General features: G+C 31.4%; 1 protein-coding gene across 1 annotated transcript in view; it reads right to left on the bottom strand.

Annotated features, from left to right (window-relative positions):
* Nucleotides 1–24,339, bottom strand: part of LOC113403864 (glutamate receptor 1-like) — a 229,725-nt gene that overhangs the window by 26,259 nt on the left and 179,127 nt on the right. The window contains exon 5 of the mRNA XM_026644486.2: nucleotides 23,354–23,480. Within this exon, the coding sequence (XP_026500271.1) occupies nucleotides 23,354–23,480 (127 nt within the window). The remainder of the gene's footprint in view (nucleotides 1–23,353; nucleotides 23,481–24,339) is intronic.

Below are 24,339 nucleotides of genomic sequence, written 5' to 3'. Positions count from 1 at the left end.
TGTACAACGTTGTGAATTGAAAAATGAAGAACCGAGATGGCCCAGTGGATAGAACGCGTGCATCTTAACCGATGATTGCGGGTTCAAACTCATACAAGCATCACTGAATTTTCAAGTGCTTAATTTTGTGTTTAAAATTCATCTCGTGCTCGGCGGTGAAGGAAAACATCGTGAGGAAACCTGCATGTGTCTAATTTCAACGAAAATCTGCCACATGTATATCTACCGACCCGTATTGGAGCAGCATGTAGTGAGATGTAGTGAATAGATTATATTAACTAAATATACTTATTAACCATTACACATTATGTAACCTACTTCTGTACCCATTTAACGTACGATCTATTGCAAATAAAGTCAGTATCTACTCAGCAGTCTAGGCTTTCATTCCTTTCTTAGGCCACCACATTACAGTAGGAATATGCTCCAAACCATCTCCTCAAATGGAGAGGAGGCCTTAGCCCAGCAGTTTCTTCAAAAATAATAACAATAACATAGCTGGTTAAAGAAGTTCAGCAGTATTATTGTTGCTTACAATTAATATATTACATCTTTAATTACAGGCGTTCTTTTTATTCCTAACATGTGTTAACATTTAAAAAGTTATTGCTTTTCAAAGGAATATCTATCATATACACCACGAATAATAATGTACTATTATAGTTTAAAAACGTAAAATCCAATTATTTAAGCGACAATGTGATGTCAGAATATTTCGACAGTCAATCGAAAATGTTAATCGTCAGTTTGATTTGGCCTTTCGGCCTTCTGATATTTCCGACTGGATCAACTCCTATCACTCCGTATGAAATATATTTTAATATTCGCAGTATTAATATTTTACGTACGTATTTATTTACTAAAATATACGTTACTTTCGTTACATAGAAAATGCTTTCGATTTTGAAATTTATTTCGATCCTCACTACACGTGTGTTCGTATTTGTAGTTTCATACTCCGAACAAATAAACGAATCTTTTGTCACGAAATCTATTGAAGAAGTTCAATCGTATCAGCAAGCAAGCTTCGGTACTTTTATAAGAATTTTTACGACGTTTCTTAGATTTAAATTTTTCGAACATAAACCCGGTGTCGTTCAAAAACCTAATATCTATGAAGGAGCGCGGTGATAAAACAGTACCGTTTTAGTAATATATAATGGAATGGGTGTTCAAAATTTAATAAAGGAGTGGTCATATATATTTGGACGTCGGTAACAGTTACCACAGATCTACATGAAAATAAATCGTGCGATAGTAACTATCTTCGTCCGGTATAATGTGAACATAATGAAATTCATTATAATTTGAGCAATTAATCCAGCTTTGAATTGTTAGGGGAAAATCCGGGGTTTTACACATTAAACTCGTTGGATAAATCGAAAGTCGATAAAACCATTCCTGTACAGAATCCGAAACCGGCTGTACTTAAATGGGTCCCGCTTAAAATTTTATTTAGCGAAAATTATCAACAGATATTCTGGACCGAAAATAAACAGTAAAATGTTATGTTTGTTTTACTTACGAGTTTAACAGTTTGCATACGGGTCTATAACTTTAAGACAAATTTATTTTTATTTTTTATGTTTTACATACAGGTGGACTAGGAAATGAGTCACCTTATAGTAAGTGGTCACCACTGCCTATATGCATTGGTATTGTTAAACATATTAAATACTCCTCATATTATCAAAGCGCCACCAACTTTGGGAACTAAGAAGTTAGTTCTTGTATTTATATTGTAGTTAGATAAAATATATATATCTCTTTTTACTAATAAGATATCGTACGGGCGTAAAATATCTTGCGAAAATAACACAAATATAATCGTCTCTGTTATCGAACAATAATTACGTTAAAAAACATAAATAGTCTTGAGTTTAAAATTGAATTTGTTATTTTTAAATTGTGCTTAAATGAGAAATGTCGTTGTTATTTGATACTTTTATAACAATCTATCATTATTTTATTCATTCATAGATTTAAATTGAATTATTGAAAATTTTCATCGATGGAATCGATCTGACGCCGCAAGTCGCATTCAAATGCTCTCATTAGAAGTTAATTTATGTGTGTAAATAAACAAACGGCAGAAAGACAAACGGACGCTGCGTTTCATGTATGTGTAGTGACGCAGCCATCATTTCGACTGCCTCGTGCGTCCAGTGGCTGTCTCGTAGTCCTGAGTTCGATTCCCTCTTAAAGCCTAAACTATCCGCGGGGTTTTTCTTACAATGAAAATTAGTTTGAAAATTGGAGACACTCCCGTGCCTCGGAAAACGCGTGAAGCCTTTGCGTCCTGCATTACGTCCTGCATATAAACTCTTTTCTATCGTCTCGGATTTGTTGTCCCATCGGATTATGAGGAGAGTGCACTTATGTTTTCACTATAAGGAATATATATTGCGCAGTTAGCAAGTCTCCCTTGAGAAAAGCAACTGTGACCGAAAGCGGGCATGACATTATATGAAGTGATTTACAGTGATGTAGATAAAGTTTCCAATTATACATTTATTGTATACAATAGCAGTACAAGGGAAATACGTCTTCGTTTTAGTATTTTTATAAAGATAGGTTGCATATTGAATGGTTTGAAGGAGGAGGTTTGATCATAAAATGCAAGCATACCATGGACGAGGGACCAGTGAAAGTGATACATGCAGGTTTCCTCACGATGTTATCATTTTTACATATCATTATATACATTTTAAAATATAATAAAGATGAAATGACTAGAAATAAAATTGTTATTGTTATTGAAAATCCCGTGTGAATTAAAACAGTAACAATAAATAAGTTTAAAAAATGTTATATTAAACCTACATGTAATAGAAAGGGACAGAGCGAAAGAGAAAGAGACGGAAAGAGTCACCTGGAGGTTTTTTCCTTACGTGACGATCGCTGTCAGTTCATACTACTGTAAGCCGCTTAAAAGAACTTCGTTCAAAGAAAAATTGCAATGTAACTATAAATATTTAAACAATACCAATAATCTTATTATTCCCCGATACAATTAAGTACTAAGCCCCTAGTAGTATGACAATAGTCAGCTGCTTGTGTACCGTTGGATACTCCGTAGACACAGCTCTAACTGGTTGTTTGTGATAATAACTAGAAAGTACGATTCAATGTACTCTCTGGGGCATTAGTGAGAGCTACAAACCGAATCACGTTTTACGCAAATGCTTGGACAGTAGTCGAGCGAAATCAAACCCGTGACCAATAGAATGTATAGTTTGATTTGCTTTACTGTTGGAAAATGTTACAGACTAAACGAAATATCAAATTATATAAGAAACATTTGTGGATTTTAAAACAACGATTTTCATTTATCTTAATGACTAATATTATTTATAAAGCTTTTATCGACTATTCGTTAAAAAAATATACAAATTAAAAATTATTAAATTAATATTCATGCTTAATTATTATATTGTAATATTAATGAATATAATATTTACTCATATAAACTATCCGTCTGAATCTTTACGAAACTATATACGTATAAAAACCTATTCCACAAAATGGTAGTTTTAATTTTACTTTGTTTATTTTGATGTTGATAAAAAAAAGCGGTTGTTTTGTAATTTTAATATTAATTAGTTTCTATTTTAATTGTAATCGGTGCTTTGATTTGTATTAATTGACTAACATTTAAATTGCAACATGTTGTTAAGGTGTAAAAAAAAATGTTAGTGATCTAATAAAAAAAAAATATCTAGAATCTTAAATATGGTTCGAATTTATATATTTTATTGTTACTCGTATTTTCACCAAACAATATAAAATATAGGAGCATTTTCGTTCGTACAAACGTTAATATGAAGTCTCGTTAGAAATTCTGGCTGAAAAGTTCGGTTCATTGGCGGGCTTTCAAACACCAATGCGAAATGACATTTTTAATTTAGCAGCCATCTTCCTATACAACTAAGATCTGTAGACTATTATTATTACGTCACTGTAAAATTGTAAACGCAGTTCGATTATATAACAGATATATCTATCGACTATGCTATGAATTTCACGAAATGGAAATTCGAGTTTTAAACAGATCTGAAGGTAAAGCCATGTACCTGATATGTAATCACCATCTCATAGAGGCTGCCCCTAGCAGATGATCTAAGATTATTTTTCCCTTGTGTATATAGGTACGCTGGTTCACTTTCCAAACACACAGCTAAAACCAATATATTTAACGAGCAATTCGCGAATGTGTTAGTCGTTAGTTTATGCTTTTTATGACTTTTCTGTCCAGATATTCTCAGTAGCAGGCCAGCGTTTGAAATTTTTTACTATCTACCCAAAGGAACTTGCACATGATCTTACTACTAATAAAATTCAGTTTTGTTTATTTTATTCCTTTCATATCAGCTGAAAGGAAGAAAAGCTGAAGAACCAAAATAGTACTTTTATAAAATGAGACTTAAAGTTTTTACTTTAAATCCTATTTCCCAATAAAACAAAATGTTAAAATCGTTATCGCAGCAGTCAAGGGAAGAGTTACATTAATAACGTATTTGAATACTAATATTGTCCAAGATCATTACAAGAACGAATAATAACTAACACGGTAGTTACCAAATGAATTGCAAATAACAAACTTAATACCACGGTATCCAAACTTTCTTTAGTTTGGCACGAGCTCTTGCAACGTGATTACAACGGCATTTACTCGGGTTCAGTCGAGATGCCAGCTTGTTTTATTCAGAGTCTTACTAAATCCCTCTCCTTCTGTAGCGACAATACGTGGGATCAACTCCATTGTTGGCTGTATCGAGTTTGGTGATTAGGCGTTTCATGCCTCGTGATGAAATTCGTAATTTTCTAATGGTTTGTTTTTATTATTATTAAGAATATAGCGCGTAATCTTGGTTGATATACTCTTTATTTAGTATTGTAGTTGAACTGATAATATTTTGTTCTATAACGCAAATAATATTAAAAATTTACATAAATATCGATTATTCTATATTATACCCGAAATTGTACGATTATAGGTCTATTGTAAGTTGATGAACTTGAAATCTACTGAATTTTTTATAAAAACAGGAAAAAAACATTAAAATTAAAACAACACACATTCAGTGAAAAAAATCATCAAAGTGTAAACCATACGTAAACCCCACTGTGAATTTCGGTTCATTTCTAGCGTTTTCAACAAAAAGTGCTGGACACGCTCTAAAAATCACATTCACAAAACTAGGTGTTTGCATTGAGAAGTGGCAAACTGTTTAAAACTCGAATTTCCATATCATAAAATTCATAGCCTAGTTTAACAATCATGAATTTAATTTATATAAATAGATGGGTCGAAGTCGACTGTAAGCTCGCGTCGTCGGCCAACAATGCTCTCAAAAGGCAATAACAGCGCTACTTCACTGCCTTGCCTATTTATCGCGTACATTTTGCATCTCCTCAGTAATGGCGGCTAGATTTTACCTATTCTTGCACCCGGGTGACATTCACACAGTTAGGATAGGAAAATTACGTTTGTTTTAAAGACAGATGAAAAATCAAAACAATATCGAATCAATGTACGTAATTACGTTGCTGTCCGCGATTCTGGTAATGTTTTAAATTGAATATTCGTTAGTTCCATTTATGCTGATTACGATCGCTGTGAAATTTTGTGGAAAATTTCCTTCACAATAGTTAGTGATTATAAAGACCGAAAATATGCGTTTGTATTTTCTAACGAGTGTCTGGACATTTTCGTTATAACAATTGTGTTACTATTAATTCTGGGAATGAAAATGTTTAAAGTCTTTATAACTGGTGTTTTTTTAGTATCTTACTTAGCTACAAGAGTTGAAGCTTATTCAACCATGCTCTTATACGGGCTATTGGATACAAATGTGGCAGAATTTCATCCGACAGATGCCGATTTCTTTATGGTAAATCCATTCATCTTCAAAATAATTTGTGTAATGACATTGCTCGATTGGACGTTACCGATAAATATGCACACGCTCTGTGCCCTATATTTGCGGAGTGTGTCACAGGTAGTATTTATTAGATGAAGGACGCGTCGCGGCGCAATTAACGCGCATCAATTATGTTAAAGAATATTATGAAATATATATTATAAAAATAAAGCGACAGTTCCCTTGGTATGATATTATTCAATATGCTTGTATCAATAAATAAAACATGTGATAGATAGCTTAGGAACAAAAAGCGAATAATTGTATAAACGTAGGGTACTCGTCTTTATTATTTATTTTTAATACTAACATTTTATTTTATTTAAAAAATTTTTTTTATATTATACTCAAGTATGGCCTCTTAAATGTGCCAGCTTGTCTTTGAAGCCGCAATCGTCGTTTGAGGTCCACGTGTTCATCTCAGCTTTAATTAAATTTATAATTACTTAATTTCTTTGCGTTAGGAAAAAAGACGTACTGTATTCGCTGAACTAATATCAGATAAATGTCTCTTAAAGAATAACAAATGAACTTTCGAATGTCAACCTAACGAGAAAAGGCAAAGTTCAAATGGCAAATTCGTGACATTCTTTGCATTTGTTACGAGCACATTGTCAATACGAAAGTTTTTAGTATATTTATTTTGAAACTACAATCCGAAATATACACTTTATTACGTAGAAACCCACTATTTTACCTAGAAATGTTGGTTTGCGATTTAATAAACCATGCTTTGTCTTCTTCTTTCGAAAGTAAATTAACTAAGTAACCGCTAAACCGAATGCCACTAATTTAAATTATAAATTTTATTTCATTTTATTATAAGAAGACAATTTCAGTTTAAGTTATTTTATTTAAAGCTGTTATTACGGGGACTGAGATTTATGTTTCATCGCATTGTTGGTGGTGCAACGACGGTGTAAGAAATAGCTTACTTCTTGCGGTGACAATGTCTTCTCCAGAATACAATAAATACATAAACCGATAAGACAGGTTTTATTCCGTTACATATGGTTTGTCGTAAAATAATATATACGACAAGACATATTTCAATAGAGATTTCGACTTGTCGTAAAGTCGAATATAAGGCAACTAGTCATATTTTGAGCTATAATGGGTGAGTGGTTAGAACGCGTGCACCTTAACCGATGATTGCGTGTTTAAACCTAGGCAAGCACCACTGAATTTCCATGTACTATATTTGTGTTTATAATTCATTTCGAGGTCGTCGGACGCATCGTTAGGAAATTTGTTAATCTCTAATTTAAATTTTATATTTCAAAATTTAAGCGTCAATAGCGCAACGATTTACGGGCCGCTTAGCGATGTAAGAAGTCGCAGGATCGATCCTGACCCCTTGGGCTATTGTCGTCCCCACTCCTAACACAAGTGATAAGCTTAAAAGGAGGGGTAAATAGGAATATTAGTAATTTCTTAATTAATTTGGGGCATTGCTAGTATTCCTTACAAAATATAATAATGATCAATTCATCAATTAATATATTGTAAATAGTTTAAATAATTCTCTGTATTTTAGACTCTTTAGCCCTTCAGGCTTTTTGATACAGTAATCTTATACATCAATCAATATAAAATTTGTATTGTATAAAAACAGAATCAAAATTCTGCATGTGTCAGAAAAACTGATAAGCGACTGGTGTAATGGATTTAGTCCAATATCTTTTACCTCGACTTTGTTACGTTAAAAATTATTTTTATAATTTTAACTTTTTTTTTAATTATATAAAACGTCACAAAAGTGTCAATTCGCTAAAATCCGTGCCGTTAACCCATTTCCCACTTCCCATATATCGGTATTGCTAGCCCAATACATCATTTTGGCATTTTCTTTGAATTTAAATTATAAAATAAATTATATTTATTTTATCAGTGCAGTGAAATAATTATTAAAATTAGATTTTATTATCTAAGTCGTTTGTTGCATTTGTTGGAAGTCATTTTGCGTCGTTTCAGATTAGTTTATTAGCTGTCATCCAATAAAGGGTTAGTATTTGTTTGAAAATATCGGAAATTTATTATGACAGATTTATTTTGCCTTATAATTGGCTTTTATTAAATAAAATAATTATTCCATAATTATTTCTTTGATTTAAATATGGATATAATTCCTATTTAATTTAGGGTATTTTTGGTAGTGATTCTGGCCACACTTCCTAAACCTTTCAAAGTTTCAAGAACTTTCATTTTCGTTCTTTTTACATTTTTATATCATCGGTTTAACACCGAATTCAAACTTGAAATTCGATATACTAAATATATCGGTGAGTTACCTTAATAGTTGAGTTTCTTAATTTGTGATTGATTATTAGTTCAGTGCTTTAACAGCATATATCTTTTCAGAATATATTAATAATGGAGCTTTGAAGTTTGATAAAAACTTTATACAACATATTTCTACCGACTTTAAAAAATTGTAAAGTCTTTAATTCTTGTTTTTGCTTAAATGCGTTGGTTTGCAATTCAGAAAGTCGTACTCATGTTTAATTTGTGATTTACAGTGATTTTTGACCCATTGGAATGATTCTCCGGAGTTGAAATCGTCATTTAAAGTAGCAGGACTTTGAACCTCCAAAAGGTAAATTACTGCTTACATCCCTCGTTAAAGGTTAGGTTAGGTTATCTCTTGGTTATTTACTTGATTATTGAACCTGTATATTTCGTATTGCAGGAGGTTTCTTTTTAACCAACAACTGGATTTGAAATATTAAGTGTGGACGGCTGCATTTTCCTGGTTGAGTGTGTCCAGATAACTGCTGGTGCAAGTCCAAGGATTGCATGCCTGTTCCCTTAGATATAAACAATATCCACGTGTAGCTGGAAATTTGGTGATGTACCCACTTTAATTTTTTATACAAACTTAGTTACACTGGCCTGGCGAACGGTGTACTAAATAATTAAACATACAATCTTTGAATCGTCAGTGGCGCCTGCATTTTAATATTTAATAAGATAAATTATAACGCATTGAATTTTCAAACATTCCTTCTATCCCAAGTGACCCACGCTGAGTCTAACTGGCATATTTTTTTTTAATTTTCTATAGTACAAAAGCTGTAACTAAATTAACTAAACTCGCTGTCTCGACTAGTATATACAAAGAGAGTAATTCAGTATAGATCAAAAATACTCTAAGATATATTATCAGCCAGTAAAAGCTGATCCTTAATCTGATCTGATGCTGATCATCGTTAGAAAAGTTACACATAAAACTTTGCACTAAAATTAGATATTGAAATTTTACTCTAAATACTCTCAAATACAGTATCATATTCATATATGGTGTTCATTAGGAAACTTGCGCTTTAGTTTTACATTTAAATGGGATGAGATCCTTTCAGTAATTTCATGGAAATTGGTTCAATATTTGTTGCTAGTTTAACATTTGATCTCCAATATTTCATACTTACAGTTAGCTATAAATGTAAAGTTACGTGAACTTTTCAATTTTTCTCCCATTGTTGCAAAATAAATATTTATTGTTTCATTTCCTACTTGGCGTCGCTGTATAAAAGACTGTCCGCAACTTTATCGTTAGTTCGCGCTGAAGTCACGCAGCAGACCAGAAATAATTTACGACTTTTGAAGATACAGTAGACACCCGAAAATCCTTATTACTCTGTGAATAGAGGTTATTATTCTATAAGAGCTATTTTCGTGGCTCACTGTACTTTCATGTCTCGTACCATGAGATATGAGTATTCTTGTTACATGTATAAATATTATGGTTATTGTTAGAAAATTTACATTTTTGCTTTTTTTATATACTCATTTAATATTGTTAATGTTGGTTTGTCATGAACACAGCTACGGAGCTGAATAGATGCGATTTTTTTATTTGAGGTCCCTATTTCAATAGGGAATTTATCTTGGAAAAAAACTACGGATATCTTACCCTAATACCTACTAGTTTAATAATGAAAGCAGATAAGAATTATGACATAATATTTAGTACTAAATGATTTTTTGTTACAAACGTACATGATTTTCATTGGAGGGTTTTATGCTGGCCCATCTGGGTGGGTAAAGATTTTTTATTGCTTTTATCAAGGCTTGAAGAGTAAATGAGCTGGATTGAAATCAGTAAAATATGGCCACTAACCAGTGGGTAAATGGTCCACTGCACCTTTTTATAAAATATTATCAAATAACTTACAGTCATACCTATAAATAAAGATTCTAATTATAGTGACTACAAAAAATGTGATCCATAAAATCATTTCTATATTTACCTTGTATTGCGATCATCATTATTAAATCATGCAAATATTTAAACTTAGAAGTGAAGCAAAGTAACAGCCTGTATAGTCCTACTGCTAGACTAAAGTCTACTCTGCTACATCTTCAACGCGAGTTGATAGATAAAGTCAAGTGATAATTTCGATATCTTTCTAAGAAAGACATCAAAATTATATTTGGTTACTGATAAACAAAAATCAACGAGTATTTGAGTAATCAATACTTCTTGCCCGGGTTTGAATCCGCAATCTTCGCATAATTAGTTTAATTAGATTTATAATGATTAATCATTTATTGCCATTGATTAATGAATCATATAAAACGCGTATTTATTAGAGGAGTATTTTCTACTTGAATTTTAAAGACACCTTGTCGGTTTGCTCGCAAATCCATCCGGATTTATTCGAGTCCCGAATGGCTGCTCTAGTCATTGCTAAGATTGAGAATCTGATCTCAGCTTTATTTCCGTTCCCGTAGATAACGCAAGCTCAGCGTCTTATAAACTTCCCTTCAACTTAAAAAGAAAATTTGACCGCTTTTATTAATTGACCAATCGCTTACCGACGTTTTGTGGGAAATTGAATCTCTTTTAGATCGAATAAAATTGCGAGTAAAAAATGTTTTGGTTTGAGATTCAGTATAAAAAACGACGAGTCCGTAACAGGGCATACGGTACACGGAATACGTGAAATATCAAAATGTATGGTTATTAAAAAGTATATAATAAAAAAAAATCAAATAAAAAAACAATGCGTTACCTAACTAAAATAAGTATGTATTTGTTATTATGATATGAACATATACCAACGAAGTATATTATAGTATACGCGCCACACACAAGGGACTAGAGAGCGGCGGACGGGATATGACGCATGAGGGAGCGTCTTCCCGTTGGCCGTCTCGGCATAACATGATACGAGTCGATCGTACCCTCTAGTCGCCCCTTAGATGTTTAACGTCAAAATGGCTTATTGATGATTTTAAAACAACAGTTATTGTTTTTAAATTAACATGGTTATTTTTATTACTAACAGTATCTAAAACGGGATATTTACCATGTTTTTTATTTTTATTTGGTGGAGCTCGATATTTCGACATTATCTACGAATGTCTTGTTCACGAGACCATCATCGAGCTCCACCAAATAAAAATAAAAAACATGGTAAATATCCCGTTTTAGATACTGTTAGTAACAGTTATTGTATTAAAATATAATGTTATTTATATTCAAAGACACGAGGCGAGATTTTTGGTCGCGAAAAATTATATATTTTAGGTTGTCATCTCCAGGGCCGTTTCTATTTTCCAGTGTTCCAATGTACTCTATAGTTTTATCCAGTTAACGAACCTCGTTTAAACGAAGACGGACAGTCAGACAATGTTATTATTATTGCGTAATAATGTTTTTTTATGTTAAATAATAATAATAATTCACGATGATTTTAAGCTTTACACAATTCAAAGTATAAAATAAAAACAACACAAATAAATTAAAAAAAAAAAAAACAATTATGAATCTTTAGTTATTTTGGATTTAATTTAAAATTTTGCTAGAGTGATGAGGTAAACGACGATTTCCGATATAGAGAATTATTGTTTAACCAAAGACCTTAAACAATATTTACAAGGCCCTAAGACTTGATACAAATAAACCAATCCTCATTATAATATCATATATTTTAAGAAAATCATTTACCTACACGCACGAGTAACATGATGCGTTTTAAACGTTTGTGTGTCAATTAATCATGTTCACTAAGCAATGATATTGTGTAACCGTTATCGTACGTTTGTACAATAACCAATGACTCGTGTCTGTGTTTTGTATAAAAATAGGAGCAATATCCCAGTGAAATCCAATCGCACTGATATCTGAGATTACACGTAACATACATACTAACATACATGCTCGTACATGTATACATTTTCAGAAACGGTAGCTAACAAGTAATACTTTGCAGTGTACCGGCTAGCTTATAATGAGGTAACTCTTTGAAGTTGAAATATTGTATCCGTTAATGGGGCATGGTATTCGCCACAATTATATGTCTGATTTTTAATATATTAATAAGAGATTGATTTGTCGACTGTGCGATAAGACTTAAGAATTTTTTATACCATGAAATTAAAGTGGGTTTATCTTGGACCTGTTCTAATTTGAAACGCAAGGCAATTATGAAATTGATATTTTAGTAGCCATTTTCGAACATGTACAAAAATACATACAGTATCGACGTTTCTTTTTTGGATAAAGTTAAAAAAAAACGCTAGTCAACCTTTAATATGAAACGTTTCAGTTGTTTACAAAACATAAACTTTTTCGATGTCGATAACATCCTTTGTCAATCAGTTGTGATAATCAAAATACATATTCGTGAATTAAAAAACACACAATGTAGAAGTAGTTGTTGTTCAAAGAGGTTTTATTAGAAGGCTTTAGAACACAAGTTCGGAATGTAGATTCTAACGAAAGCAATGGGCATGAAATTCAGTACAAACTTTCTATTTACAATAAATAATTATTATGGAAACAAATGCGTTGTTGGTATTAATGGTATTATTTTTCGCCTTCCATGACATTTAATGTTTTATTGAATTATCATTTTAAATCTCTTTTATTATCTGTTTTTCTATTGATTTGTAATAGAATTTATGTGTTATATTTATTCAAACATATATTTAATAGTTGTAGTACCGCCATCAGATTTGCCTGAAGATTCAGTTATATAAAATGCTATCAGGACAACGTATAAATTAATTCCGACTTTGGAACAACACAATTCAGTGGTTGATAAAGTTTTTTAATTTAATTAATTAATTATTGTAGAGGATTTGATTAGATAAGTCAAGAGGTCCTAAAATTTTGACTTTTGAAAAGAGGCCCATTGCAATAATTTACAATTTGAAAGGAAGTTTTAAAGTGGACAGACCGTTTTGTCCGTCACACATTGACAAGAAATTCAGTACTAATGCCACGGATGGAATGTCGGATTCGGGTTATGCCTTTCGTCCGTGTAATTACACTGAATCACTCATCCTTGACACTGGAACATAATGGTACGATTCCACCGAAATAGTTGGTAATTTGCAAATTCGAACTTTTGTTTTAAAGCAAATTGACCAAAGTTGTATCAATTTCAATCATTTAGAGAATATTTTTGTGGCTTCCTCTGCCAGCATGTATTTTTGGCAAAGAAGTCTTAACTAAGTAGCATCTAAACCGCTGCTCGAATAAGTTCTGTTATCCATTTTAATAGAAGCCGAAATAAGTTCCAAATTGCTTACTAACTTAAGGTGGATAGTTGGATACTCGTCATGTTGCTGTGATGAATATTTGATTTGACGTATTATGCGGGTTTCTTTACTTTACCTTCACTCCTAAGCACGAGAAGAATAATAAGATTTAGAGAAACGAAATTTCAATGGTTTTTAACGAGTAATACAATGAGTAGAGATGGCAAAAGAACTATGTAAGCAAGCAAAAGATTACGATGATTTTTAGATTGTTAAAATTTTATATGAGAAAAAGAAATCATATTTTTTATAGAGTGTCTATAGAAAGTCTTAACTTAAGTAAAATAACAACCCGTAAATGTCCCCCTGCCATAAAGGCCCCCTGCCGCCCTGTTTAGGAGAAGGATTCGGAGCTTAATCCACTACATTGCTCCATTACGGGCTGGCAGACATAAATGTCTCAGAGTTTCTACGAAAATATACACGTTTTGTTTTCGACATGCTTCAGAATAAAGCACGGAAAACACAAAATCTATAACCTAACCAATATTATAAATGCCAAAGTAACTCTGTCTGTCTATCTGTCTGTTGGTCATTAGCGGAAAAACCACTGAACTGAATTTGATGGAGTTTAGTTTATTTAGCTTGAATTTAAAAAACCTGACCAACCCCTAAATCGTGGGCGAGACCGCGGGCATCAACTAGTACTGTCATAAATGTTCTTATATATTTGGCCAGATGTAACGGCAGCCTTTAGTAGATATTCAAATATTTATTACAAGTATATGAAAGTCACGCCGTCAAGAGTTTAAATTTGAAACAGTGTAGCTCAGGTACTTGTGGTAAATGCGTTAGTAGTCTTGTCAATTAGCATTTAAAAAAAATAGTAAATACTTTTTTATTTACTTTTTTATTAACAATAGCAAAGATATAATAATAAGTTGAATCGTCGCACTAGGATTCCCAAAGGATATCCAGTGGCACTTATCGACTATTTCATAGAACCTCTAAGACCTGAATCTGTGTTACTCTTGTTAAAAAAAATCTTGTTTTTATATATTTGAACAATAGATTTTTAGTACTATAGTTTTATAGGCCGAAAATCGGTAACCATGCAATGGTGTTGCCATTATCTCGTTTCTTATTTTTTTTTTAACAAAAAAGGTTATAACAGTTTGTTGAAAAAACATACAATATACTCGTAATATTATACCTCAATATACGCAAAGTGTTCTTATTCGTGAAGTTTGTTTGGCCGTAGTTGCATTAAAACCTTTTTTCTCAGTAATCGTTATTGGAAAAACTTTAAAAAATATCCACGTAAATTAACAATAAGTATAATATTTCTTTTTTGTTTTTCATTTATTTTTAAAACAATTAGGAGTTAGAGGACTATGTAAGCAGTTGTTAAGTAATTATTCGCTCTTGAGCTTAATCATGAGATTTTTTTATCGATGTCAGAATATTGAATAATATATTACCAAGGGAATCTTATATATTTATTAGTAACTGTTGACATTGACACCGTAAGAAATATATCCCATTCCTTACATATCCAATGTTTAATCAAATTTGTGACTTGAGATGTTATGTCCATTATATCTGCTACGCTGGCTCACTCACCTTTCAAACCGAAACACATCAATACTAAATATTGCTGTTTGGCGGTAAAAAATCTGCTCAATGGGTGATACCTACCTAGATGGGTGTCCATCCAAGTGCAATGAAAATAATAAAGTATCTGTCATAAGCGACTTTGACAAAAACGCGATTACTCATTTCATGGTAATTGAAATGACAGTTAACACAGTTGCTTAAAGTTCCAAGTCTCTCTGGGAACTTAGTTTAAAATTGACTGTCAAATTTGTATCGAATAAACAACCAAATGGACTGGGAAGCAAGTTGATGATGCTCGATTTCTATCTTATGTTCAAAATTTCAAATTTCTCACCTCGAATTTAGTTCGAAATAGATTGTTGAATTTGTAACAAATAGATAGACAAACAAAAAACAATCAATGAAGCGAGCTGATACTGGATTGTCATCCAATTCTGTGCTATCTATCAAGTTTCGAGTCTCGAAGTCTTTGGAGAGTTACTTTCAAATCGATTGCTAAGAGATTGCCAAAGAAACGAACAGACAGACATGAAAGAGAGTTGATAAAAACACGCTCAAAATAAATAAATTTTTACTTAAAAAAAATAAAAAACAGGGCTGCTTGATATAATGAATTAATTTACTTTTTATAGCCAGTGACCCTCAGTATGATGTAAGTATTCTTACGATACGCCAATCATACAAATACTACATACCCTTACATACTGACATCAGTATGTATGTCTGTAAGTATCGATGTTTCTTAAAACTGAAAACATTATTTCCTTTTTTGGACAGTCGTGTAATAATAACCAATAAACCAAATAAATAATTATTACACAAGCTACTGAAGTAATTGAGTGCAGATAAGAGTCTCAACTCAATTCTACTAATTCGTGTAAGTATTCTAAAATGGAAATACGTGCGAGTGAGTAGGTACAATATGTCATACTAAAATGAAATTCTTGATATCGTTACCCAACTCTCATACGTCATAGTTGAGAGCAATCTCGTGTGCAACAATTTGTCAATAATATGTGACTATTTACAAAATTGTTAACGTATATAAGAGTGGATGATTAATATTTTTTCTGATATATTCATGTTATCGGTAAACATGATTAAAAATATATTATTGTTACTAGAAAAGTTAAGTTGGTACGGTAACCATGTATGGTACGAGCAGCTAGTAAATATTATAATAAACCTATTTTGCTCGGGTGGAATAAGAATTTTATTTACGTCTCGATCGCCACCTATCGGTTCCTTTCTGAAACATCCACACATATTATACACATTGAAAAAAGAAAAGTAACTCTGCTACCCATATCGGTTTAGCACAATTATTGTTTAATATCGATAGCAATTATATAATATGGGCTGATATTTCGATATGCTATTTATATATGTTATTTGTAGGCTGATAATATTTATATGATCCCTAGCATTTGTATAACTTCTGGACTGGATTTCAGTCCGTTTGCAATGATATCCGATTTTTTAAGTATTTTTCATATTCATTGCGTTTCATTCGTAATCCTTATTCTACTTTTTACAGTGCAAGATGTTATGACGTTGCTATTGATTTTGGTGTTATTCACAACAATGCTTTTTGTTTTACTGGTTTAAGAGGTCTCGGAAAATCGCGATCGCCTCCACCCAAACTTACCTTTAATTGCATTTTAAAAATAGTCAAAATTGTAACACATAAAAATATTAACTGAGATTCATGATGTTTTTTTATAAGTTTTTTAATCGACACATTATTGAAGAAACTTTTTACACTCGACAACAATTGCAAATTTTAAAAAAATATATCTGATTTATAAAATTTGATCTTATTGATTTAGAATGATTCATTGAAGTTTTTCAATATTTATTAAACTAAATGTTTTAGTAATCAGTTGCTCACTAAAATAAAACTTATAATATGCGCTCTAATTGATAATTATTTCAGACGAAGGGCCTTAAGAGTAACTAACGCTGATCTAGTGACTAGTTTATAACTCTGGAGCTCCGCTAATCCTAGGTGCAAGCCCAGGTCGGGTAAGTAAAATGTTATTTGATTTTTATATTGAAAATTATCCAGTGGCAGCGTGATGTCTGTCTATGTATATTTGTGTGAGTGTATGGGCTTGCAATAAATGTCCATGTACGTATGTACAAATACTTGGAGGATATGTATTTGTGTATGTTTCTTTCGTCTCGCATATTAAGTGTTTTTAGTATTTATTTTATAATAAGTCGACCAAATCATAGCTAGACTTTTTTATCTTATAATTTAGATACAGACTGTTTTTGAGAAACAGTCGAATTCTTATTTGCAAAGAAAGTTCAAATCCTTTCAAATCGAATTAGTTATGAAGTTTTGAAAGAACTCGGAAAGCATTTTAATGTGAGTATACAACGAATTGCTCAAAGATTTAGGTATTTTTTATTATTATTTAGTCCAATTTGTGGAAACCAAATATGTTTCAGATATTTAGCCAATAAGATGGTTTGGTTATTTGACGTCCAGAGTGCTCATTAAATGGAATATCCAAACAGTATAAGTAGTCTCAAGAGTAGCCCGTTACAGTCCAACTGTCGCACAAAGGCCGCAAAGAAATCGGATTTTAGCTTATTCTAACACCGCATTTTCCTGGGAGTTTGTCAGTAAAAATGGAAGAATGTCATTCAATTACAACTAATGCAATTATCATTTTTTCTTCCACACAGCCTAGTCACGAGAAAGACAAATTCTATCAAATTTAAATTTTAACAAACAGAAAGTCTGTCAAACCCTCAAACAAAGAAAAAAGAATGTTCCGAATCGTTTCCTAAATGACGGACTTCTTAGATAACAAATGTGAACGTAAAAAAAGGTGCGTGTACTAGCACTTACTTATGTGCACGTGTGATGAACTGCATGCAAAATAATTAATTACAATAAAATAATAAACCTATTAATAATAAAATTATAATTATTGTAATGTTAAATGTTATTTATTTAATTTTCACCTCTACTATAAAGACTCGCTAATTTAAACATTCACAATCTTAAATTTGTAATGAAATAAACATTGTTAAATAAAGTTTGAACTTGTATTATGAGCGACTGGATTTGGCAGTTTAAGGAGCTACTCTATAGTTTTATTTTTGTGTCTGTGCATGTGTGACTCGACAAATGACATATTAGGAATCATAATTTTTTAATTATGATCTAAAATGAATACAATTATATATAAATATAGGCAATTCGTACGTATTCCCTATAAAACTGGGAGTTTAAACAAAATACGCAGTCAGCGTGTTTGTCTTCTGTCCAAGCGAGTTATATATATATTTATTATTTTTTTAATGGAATTATACGTTCTTTTAAATTATTATAGTAAATAAGTTTACAAATAATAGTATTTAGCATAAAGGTAAGGAAAGTGAAAGGGAATTAAAATTATTATAAATATTTTAATTTTAATTTTCAAAATATTTTTATCATTAATCATGTCGATTTATTAGAAACGTTAATACATTTTATACGAGCAGCTGTGACAATGCGGTCACTCGTTCAGAGTGATTGCGTTTTGAACTCAACGACGCTTTATTGGAAAATCATTAATGTATTTGATTTTAGACGATCAAAGGTCGATGAACCGTGTTTTTATACGATATAACTTATTTTATTTATAGCGGGAAAAATGGCCGAGATGGCCCAGCGGTTAGAACGCGTACAATGTACATCTTAACCGATGATTTCGGGTTCAAACCCAGGCGAGCACCACTGAATTTTCATGTGCTTAATTTGTGTTTATAATTATTTATCTCGTGCTCGGCGGTGAAGGAAAACTTCGTGAGGAAACCTGCACGTGTCTAATTTCAACAAACTTCTGCCATATGTGTATTCCACCAACCCGCATTGGAGTAGCGTGGTGGAATATGCTCCAAACCTTCTCCTCAAAGGGAGAGGAGGCCTTAGCCCAGCAGTGGGAAATTTACAGGCTGTTAATGTAATGTACCATTACCATTACCATTTGTATAATACGACGTGAACGTGAAATTTAAGATACGTATTTATTCGTTTAAATTTTAATAGTTTTTTTTTTATAAACGTAATTATTTGATTAACGTTGATGAAATAAATATTCGTTATGTTAATCATGACAAGTTATTTTAATTTCAATTTCTTTATGAATAAGTCTTCCAAAATGATCCACATAAAATATCCTATCTTCAGTTGTGAACATTACGTGGTATTACAATAATATTTAAATAAATAAACAAAATCTATTTTGTAAATCAAATTGTATATAAATTATAATTCAAATATTGTTTATAATGTTTATGTACGTATGAATAATAATATAATATAATATTACTCGTTCATCTATACTAATATTATAAATTCGAATCTCTGTCTGTCTGTCCGTTACTTCTTCTCGGTCAAACCACAGGTATAAAGAAGTTTTTACTCCAAAGAAGAACATGAATTACGTTTGTATACTGAACACCTGACGACCAACCCCTGAAACACGAGCGTTGCCATGGCGCTACAACTAGTTTTACATAATTTTAGATCGAATGAGGAATCTTAATAGGTTAAAATATAAGTGGAGGGTTTTCATATTTTATAGAACATATTACATAATTCATTAAAGTGATAGTGTTTTGTTTAATACTATAAAAGGCTATTATTGATACCATTTTCATTGCATGGTTTTCTTCGCATATACATATGGTTGCTTGTTTTCATACAAATTGCACTGAATTAGTCACTAGGCGCACTACAAATGTTTTTATTTACGCGACCACTAGTGAAACTTATCAATCAGTGGCGACGAGCATCGAATTGAAATCACTTTTTGATTAATATACGCTATAAAATTTTATTCATACAAAATAATAATAATTCATTCTTCGAAAATATTACTCCGAATAAACAATTTTAAATGCAATTTTTTTTTAATCAATATAATAAAATGTAGTTAGTGTGAATTATTGTCTTGTATAAATCGATTTTATATTTACATATTTTGTTTATAAATTTTCTATGTGGTATATTTTTATCCTGATGGAAATATATTGATCTATTAAAGGAATTTGATTCGAAAAAGTTTTTATTAATCTGACTTATATTTATTATAAGTACAGAAATTTACAAAATGATTAATTGCATGCTATTGCATGCGTATGATGGTAACATGTATTGTTTTGAGACGTCATTTAAAAAAAAAGACTTATATTGAAAATTGCATCAGTCTCATTTATAATCGAATAATGTTCATATGGAAAATTACGAGCGAGGTTAAGCGTTAGAATGTATTTATTCTTACTCGATAATAACTGATTGGGTAACGAAATCGGAAACAATTGAATTAGATTACTAAATATCCTAATAATATACCTAGCTGAAACATTATTTGTATAAAAAGTCGAAGACGTGTCCGAGGACGTTAGGATAAAATAACTATAAATGTTCATGTATTCCAACCATTCTGTTCCAATTCAGGCAGATGGTTGGTTATGGATGGCATACTTACATCCATTACATTCCTTCACCGATATGACCATGAGATTAATTATTAACACAAATCAGCAGAAAAATGAACTATTACATACTAAAAGAGAAAATAAAATTCAAAAGTCAAAGGTATGGTCTCAGATATTCTACCGCCAAACAGCAATTTTTTGTGATGTTGTGTTCCGGTTTGAAGGGTGAGTGAGCTAGTGTAACTAAAAGGACAGTTCCCAAGGTCGGTGGCGCATTGGCGATTTAACGAATGGACAATTTTCTTACGGTGCCAATTCTATGTGCTGTGGTGACGTCATGTCATAAAAAAGGCTGTGCATGGAATTCAAAATTTTATATAGAATATACTGACCGAGAATTTTAGTTAAATTGAGATACCAATGGCTTAAAAGGCACTTTCAATGCTTTGCTATTGCACACTGAAATGTGAACTCCAGGTGACATTCACGAACACTATGTAGCGTCTCGCAAAAGTATTACATAAAATAATTTCAGTTCAAGAAGAAAACCCGTTCTCATATCAATAAATTCTAAGGACTTCGCGGTGGAACAATGTCTTTAAAAGATTGTATATATGCGACTCAAAGTTTCATTTTCCGTCATTAAACTCCGGTAGATAAACTATTAAGTAAATATTGTTGTATTCCTCGTAATGTGTTGTAGTATTTGCTATTTATTTTCGTTGCACATCATAATATAAATCACGGATTCCACAAGAGTAACAATAGGAATGAAAAAAAATGGTTGACGGAGACCGTCTTATCGGTTTTGCGATATCTTATCGAATGTCTTTGTTGAAAGGAGTTTGGTGCAGACAAAGTGAGAATAAAATAATCTTTTTTTAAACTCAATATATCGATAAAGTACAACTCTGTTCATCCTACTAAAACATATATAATAATAAATATTATATATTAGTATAAATGTATTGTAATTATGTTATATTTGTACAGTAAACATTATCATTTTTTATTTATTATTAAGGCCTCAATGTAAATAAATATTACGTAAAAAATATTTGTTTAATTATAATTATATAAATTATGTTCATAAATATGACGATTAATGATTTTCATGAATGAATATCAGCTGTATCAGTGTTACTGAAATAAATTTTTGTAATCTTATATATTAATAGCGTAAGCCGATTTTCGTCCCAGTGATTATGGAACTATAGGTGCACATAAAAAATCGGTTATAGTCTCAACCATAGATATGCAGAAAATTAATGAGGTTACTTGATTGAAAATTACTAAATTGCTACGATTTAACGAAGAATTAATTTTAGAAACCGGAAAAGAGTTACTGCCCCGTTAAAAAACGATACTACGGCTGTATAAGAAAAACAAAAACTGAAACACATAAACAAAATTGAAGTAAATTGTTTTCGCCAATTCTAACTGAACTAATATGTACTATTTGACATTAAAAAAGTTTCATCATTTTGGCGCCAAATGTAGGTGTGACTTGCAGTTTTCTGAAATTCCTATAAAATATTTTGAATGAGTGCGAAGTTTCGCGGGAGACTCACTAGTTATATTTGAAAAGCGAATCATATTTAGCATTTAGAAACGGGGAAGTACCTTGATATCTTTAGTTTCAGTTTATACGCGTACTATATCACCGCAACTAAAAGATCATGCATTTGCAAGTATAGGAATTGAATTTTTTTTAGTGATATAACTTACGCACTGAACCTTGTTGGCCACTCAAGGGAGTTTTGACTCAAAGCACAATATACCACACTTATAGTTATAGTTCACCCGCTTCTAGTTCAATTGTGTAATTAAACATAACTTTTGACTGAATATTAAAATGATATAGCCAAAAGACTTGGGACGTAATTTCGATGCGATAATTATGACACGTGGATACCTACATTAATAAAGTTAACGCTGATGGAGCAATATCATCAGAGAATATTATCTTCTAGCATAAATAGTTTTTTTTTTAATAAGAATTAATGAAAGATGAACGAATAACAAATATGATGCGTTTTGGTGATTAAGTGGGGCTGTAGTATAAAAGTCTATACTATTATATAAGATTGTTGACTTTGTTTGAGGTCATCATAGGATATACAAGACTATATAAAATTACGCTACGACCCATGAGGACTGAAAATACATGGAGCAGCTATTACTATTGGGGCTATATTATGTCATTTTAATTTTTGATAGTATAATGTAAATTAGGCAAAAAATATAGAATTTGATTGTAAAATTTGATAGTAACATGAACCATTGGACCCTAAAAAACATCGAAAAGCTAAAGCAACTAAGCGGATTTTTTTTTGTATGAATATTTTTTTACAGTGATAAATTTTATTAATTTTCGTAATTATGCGATCATTTTATTTCTAAGGCTTACTGTCATCTATAAAGTCGTTAATGCTATATGGACCTTTATCACGCGGTCCCAGGACGTTTTCGAAACCTTTCAATCGATTTTTTTTAATGTAACGTACGTAGGATTTTCCTATAAAAGAATGACTGTATGTGTATAACACGAGTATCGAGTTTATGTTTGTTCCTTGTATTATATTATTAGCGTGCATAGAACAATTTCTAGAAAAAAAATATATGTTTATACGAAAAAAATTACAACTATATTACTGCAAACGAAATGTTAACATGAATGCAGATCTTGAACTCAAAGCGACGTGGTTGCGCTTTATTCTCTCTAGAAATTAAATATCACGTTGCCATACAGTTGTACTTGAATGATATATATGATAATCATCAAGATCGATTCCTATTGAGCCATTAATGCTTGTATATAAAGACACTTTATGGACTAAATACGTAATGTAGTTGAAACATAAAATAAAACTCACCATCATGAGAATCGTAGACGTAAATGATACTCTTCCAGCCGTAGTGGGTCACGGTATCGATGATGGCCTTGTGATATTCAGGTCGGAGACTAATAGCGTAGTCGATGAGTCCAGATGGGGGGATCACCTGAAATTTATTATAATATTAATAAAGATAATTATTGTTCAGCTTCAGCCATTCATAGTACATATTGAAAAAATATTTTTTATGTTTACTAATTAACTTTAAATGGAGTTCTAGTGTTCATAAAAATGATAAGAATCTGCTACAGAGTCAATTTTCAATTTGCGAATGACTAAGACATTTTATACAGAAGAACTGTGTACGACGACGTGCGTAAAAACAAGTGCCTATTTCCTTCAGTAGAGGAGAGGATCTAACCTGAAAAAGTTCAGGCGCAATAAAAACGGCCTTACATGGTTTCTAAAGTAAGACATTGTAACTTCTATCCATTTCCAAACTGCATTCTGTTTTTGTGAATATATAGATAGACAAGCTTCGAACCTAGTATCAGAGACCTCACGATTTATAAAGTTTAAAGATATTTATTTTATATTTCTGTCAATCTTCATGAACAAAATCCATAAAAGAAAACATCAAAATCGGTTCAACGTTAGCCTACAAATTTCGCATTTCGTATAATATATAATTATATTACATAAAAAACTGCTCTAATAAGTTTATATATTACATAACCTATGAATACGACATTAGTTTTTATATTAAAGCCAATTTAGTTTTTTCGCATTATTTATGTAACACAATATATTTTCAAAGTGTTCCCATATACATTTTATAAACAGATGATGTTATCAAAGAATTCGTATTGACTGAAATAGCTTAGTGGATAGAACCGTCGCATAAGCCAAATTTTTGGGTTCTAATGAAAAAACTCAACCTTATTGATCGTTTAGGTCGCCATTCGTCTGTAAAATTCAATACTGTGTAGAAACCTTCGTATGTCAGAATAAATCTTACATTATGG

This window comes from Vanessa tameamea, chromosome Z (genome assembly GCF_037043105.1).
Source record: "Vanessa tameamea isolate UH-Manoa-2023 chromosome Z, ilVanTame1 primary haplotype, whole genome shotgun sequence".
NCBI lineage: Eukaryota > Metazoa > Arthropoda > Insecta > Lepidoptera > Nymphalidae > Vanessa > Vanessa tameamea.
This window is presented reverse-complemented; position numbering and strand designations above follow the sequence as displayed.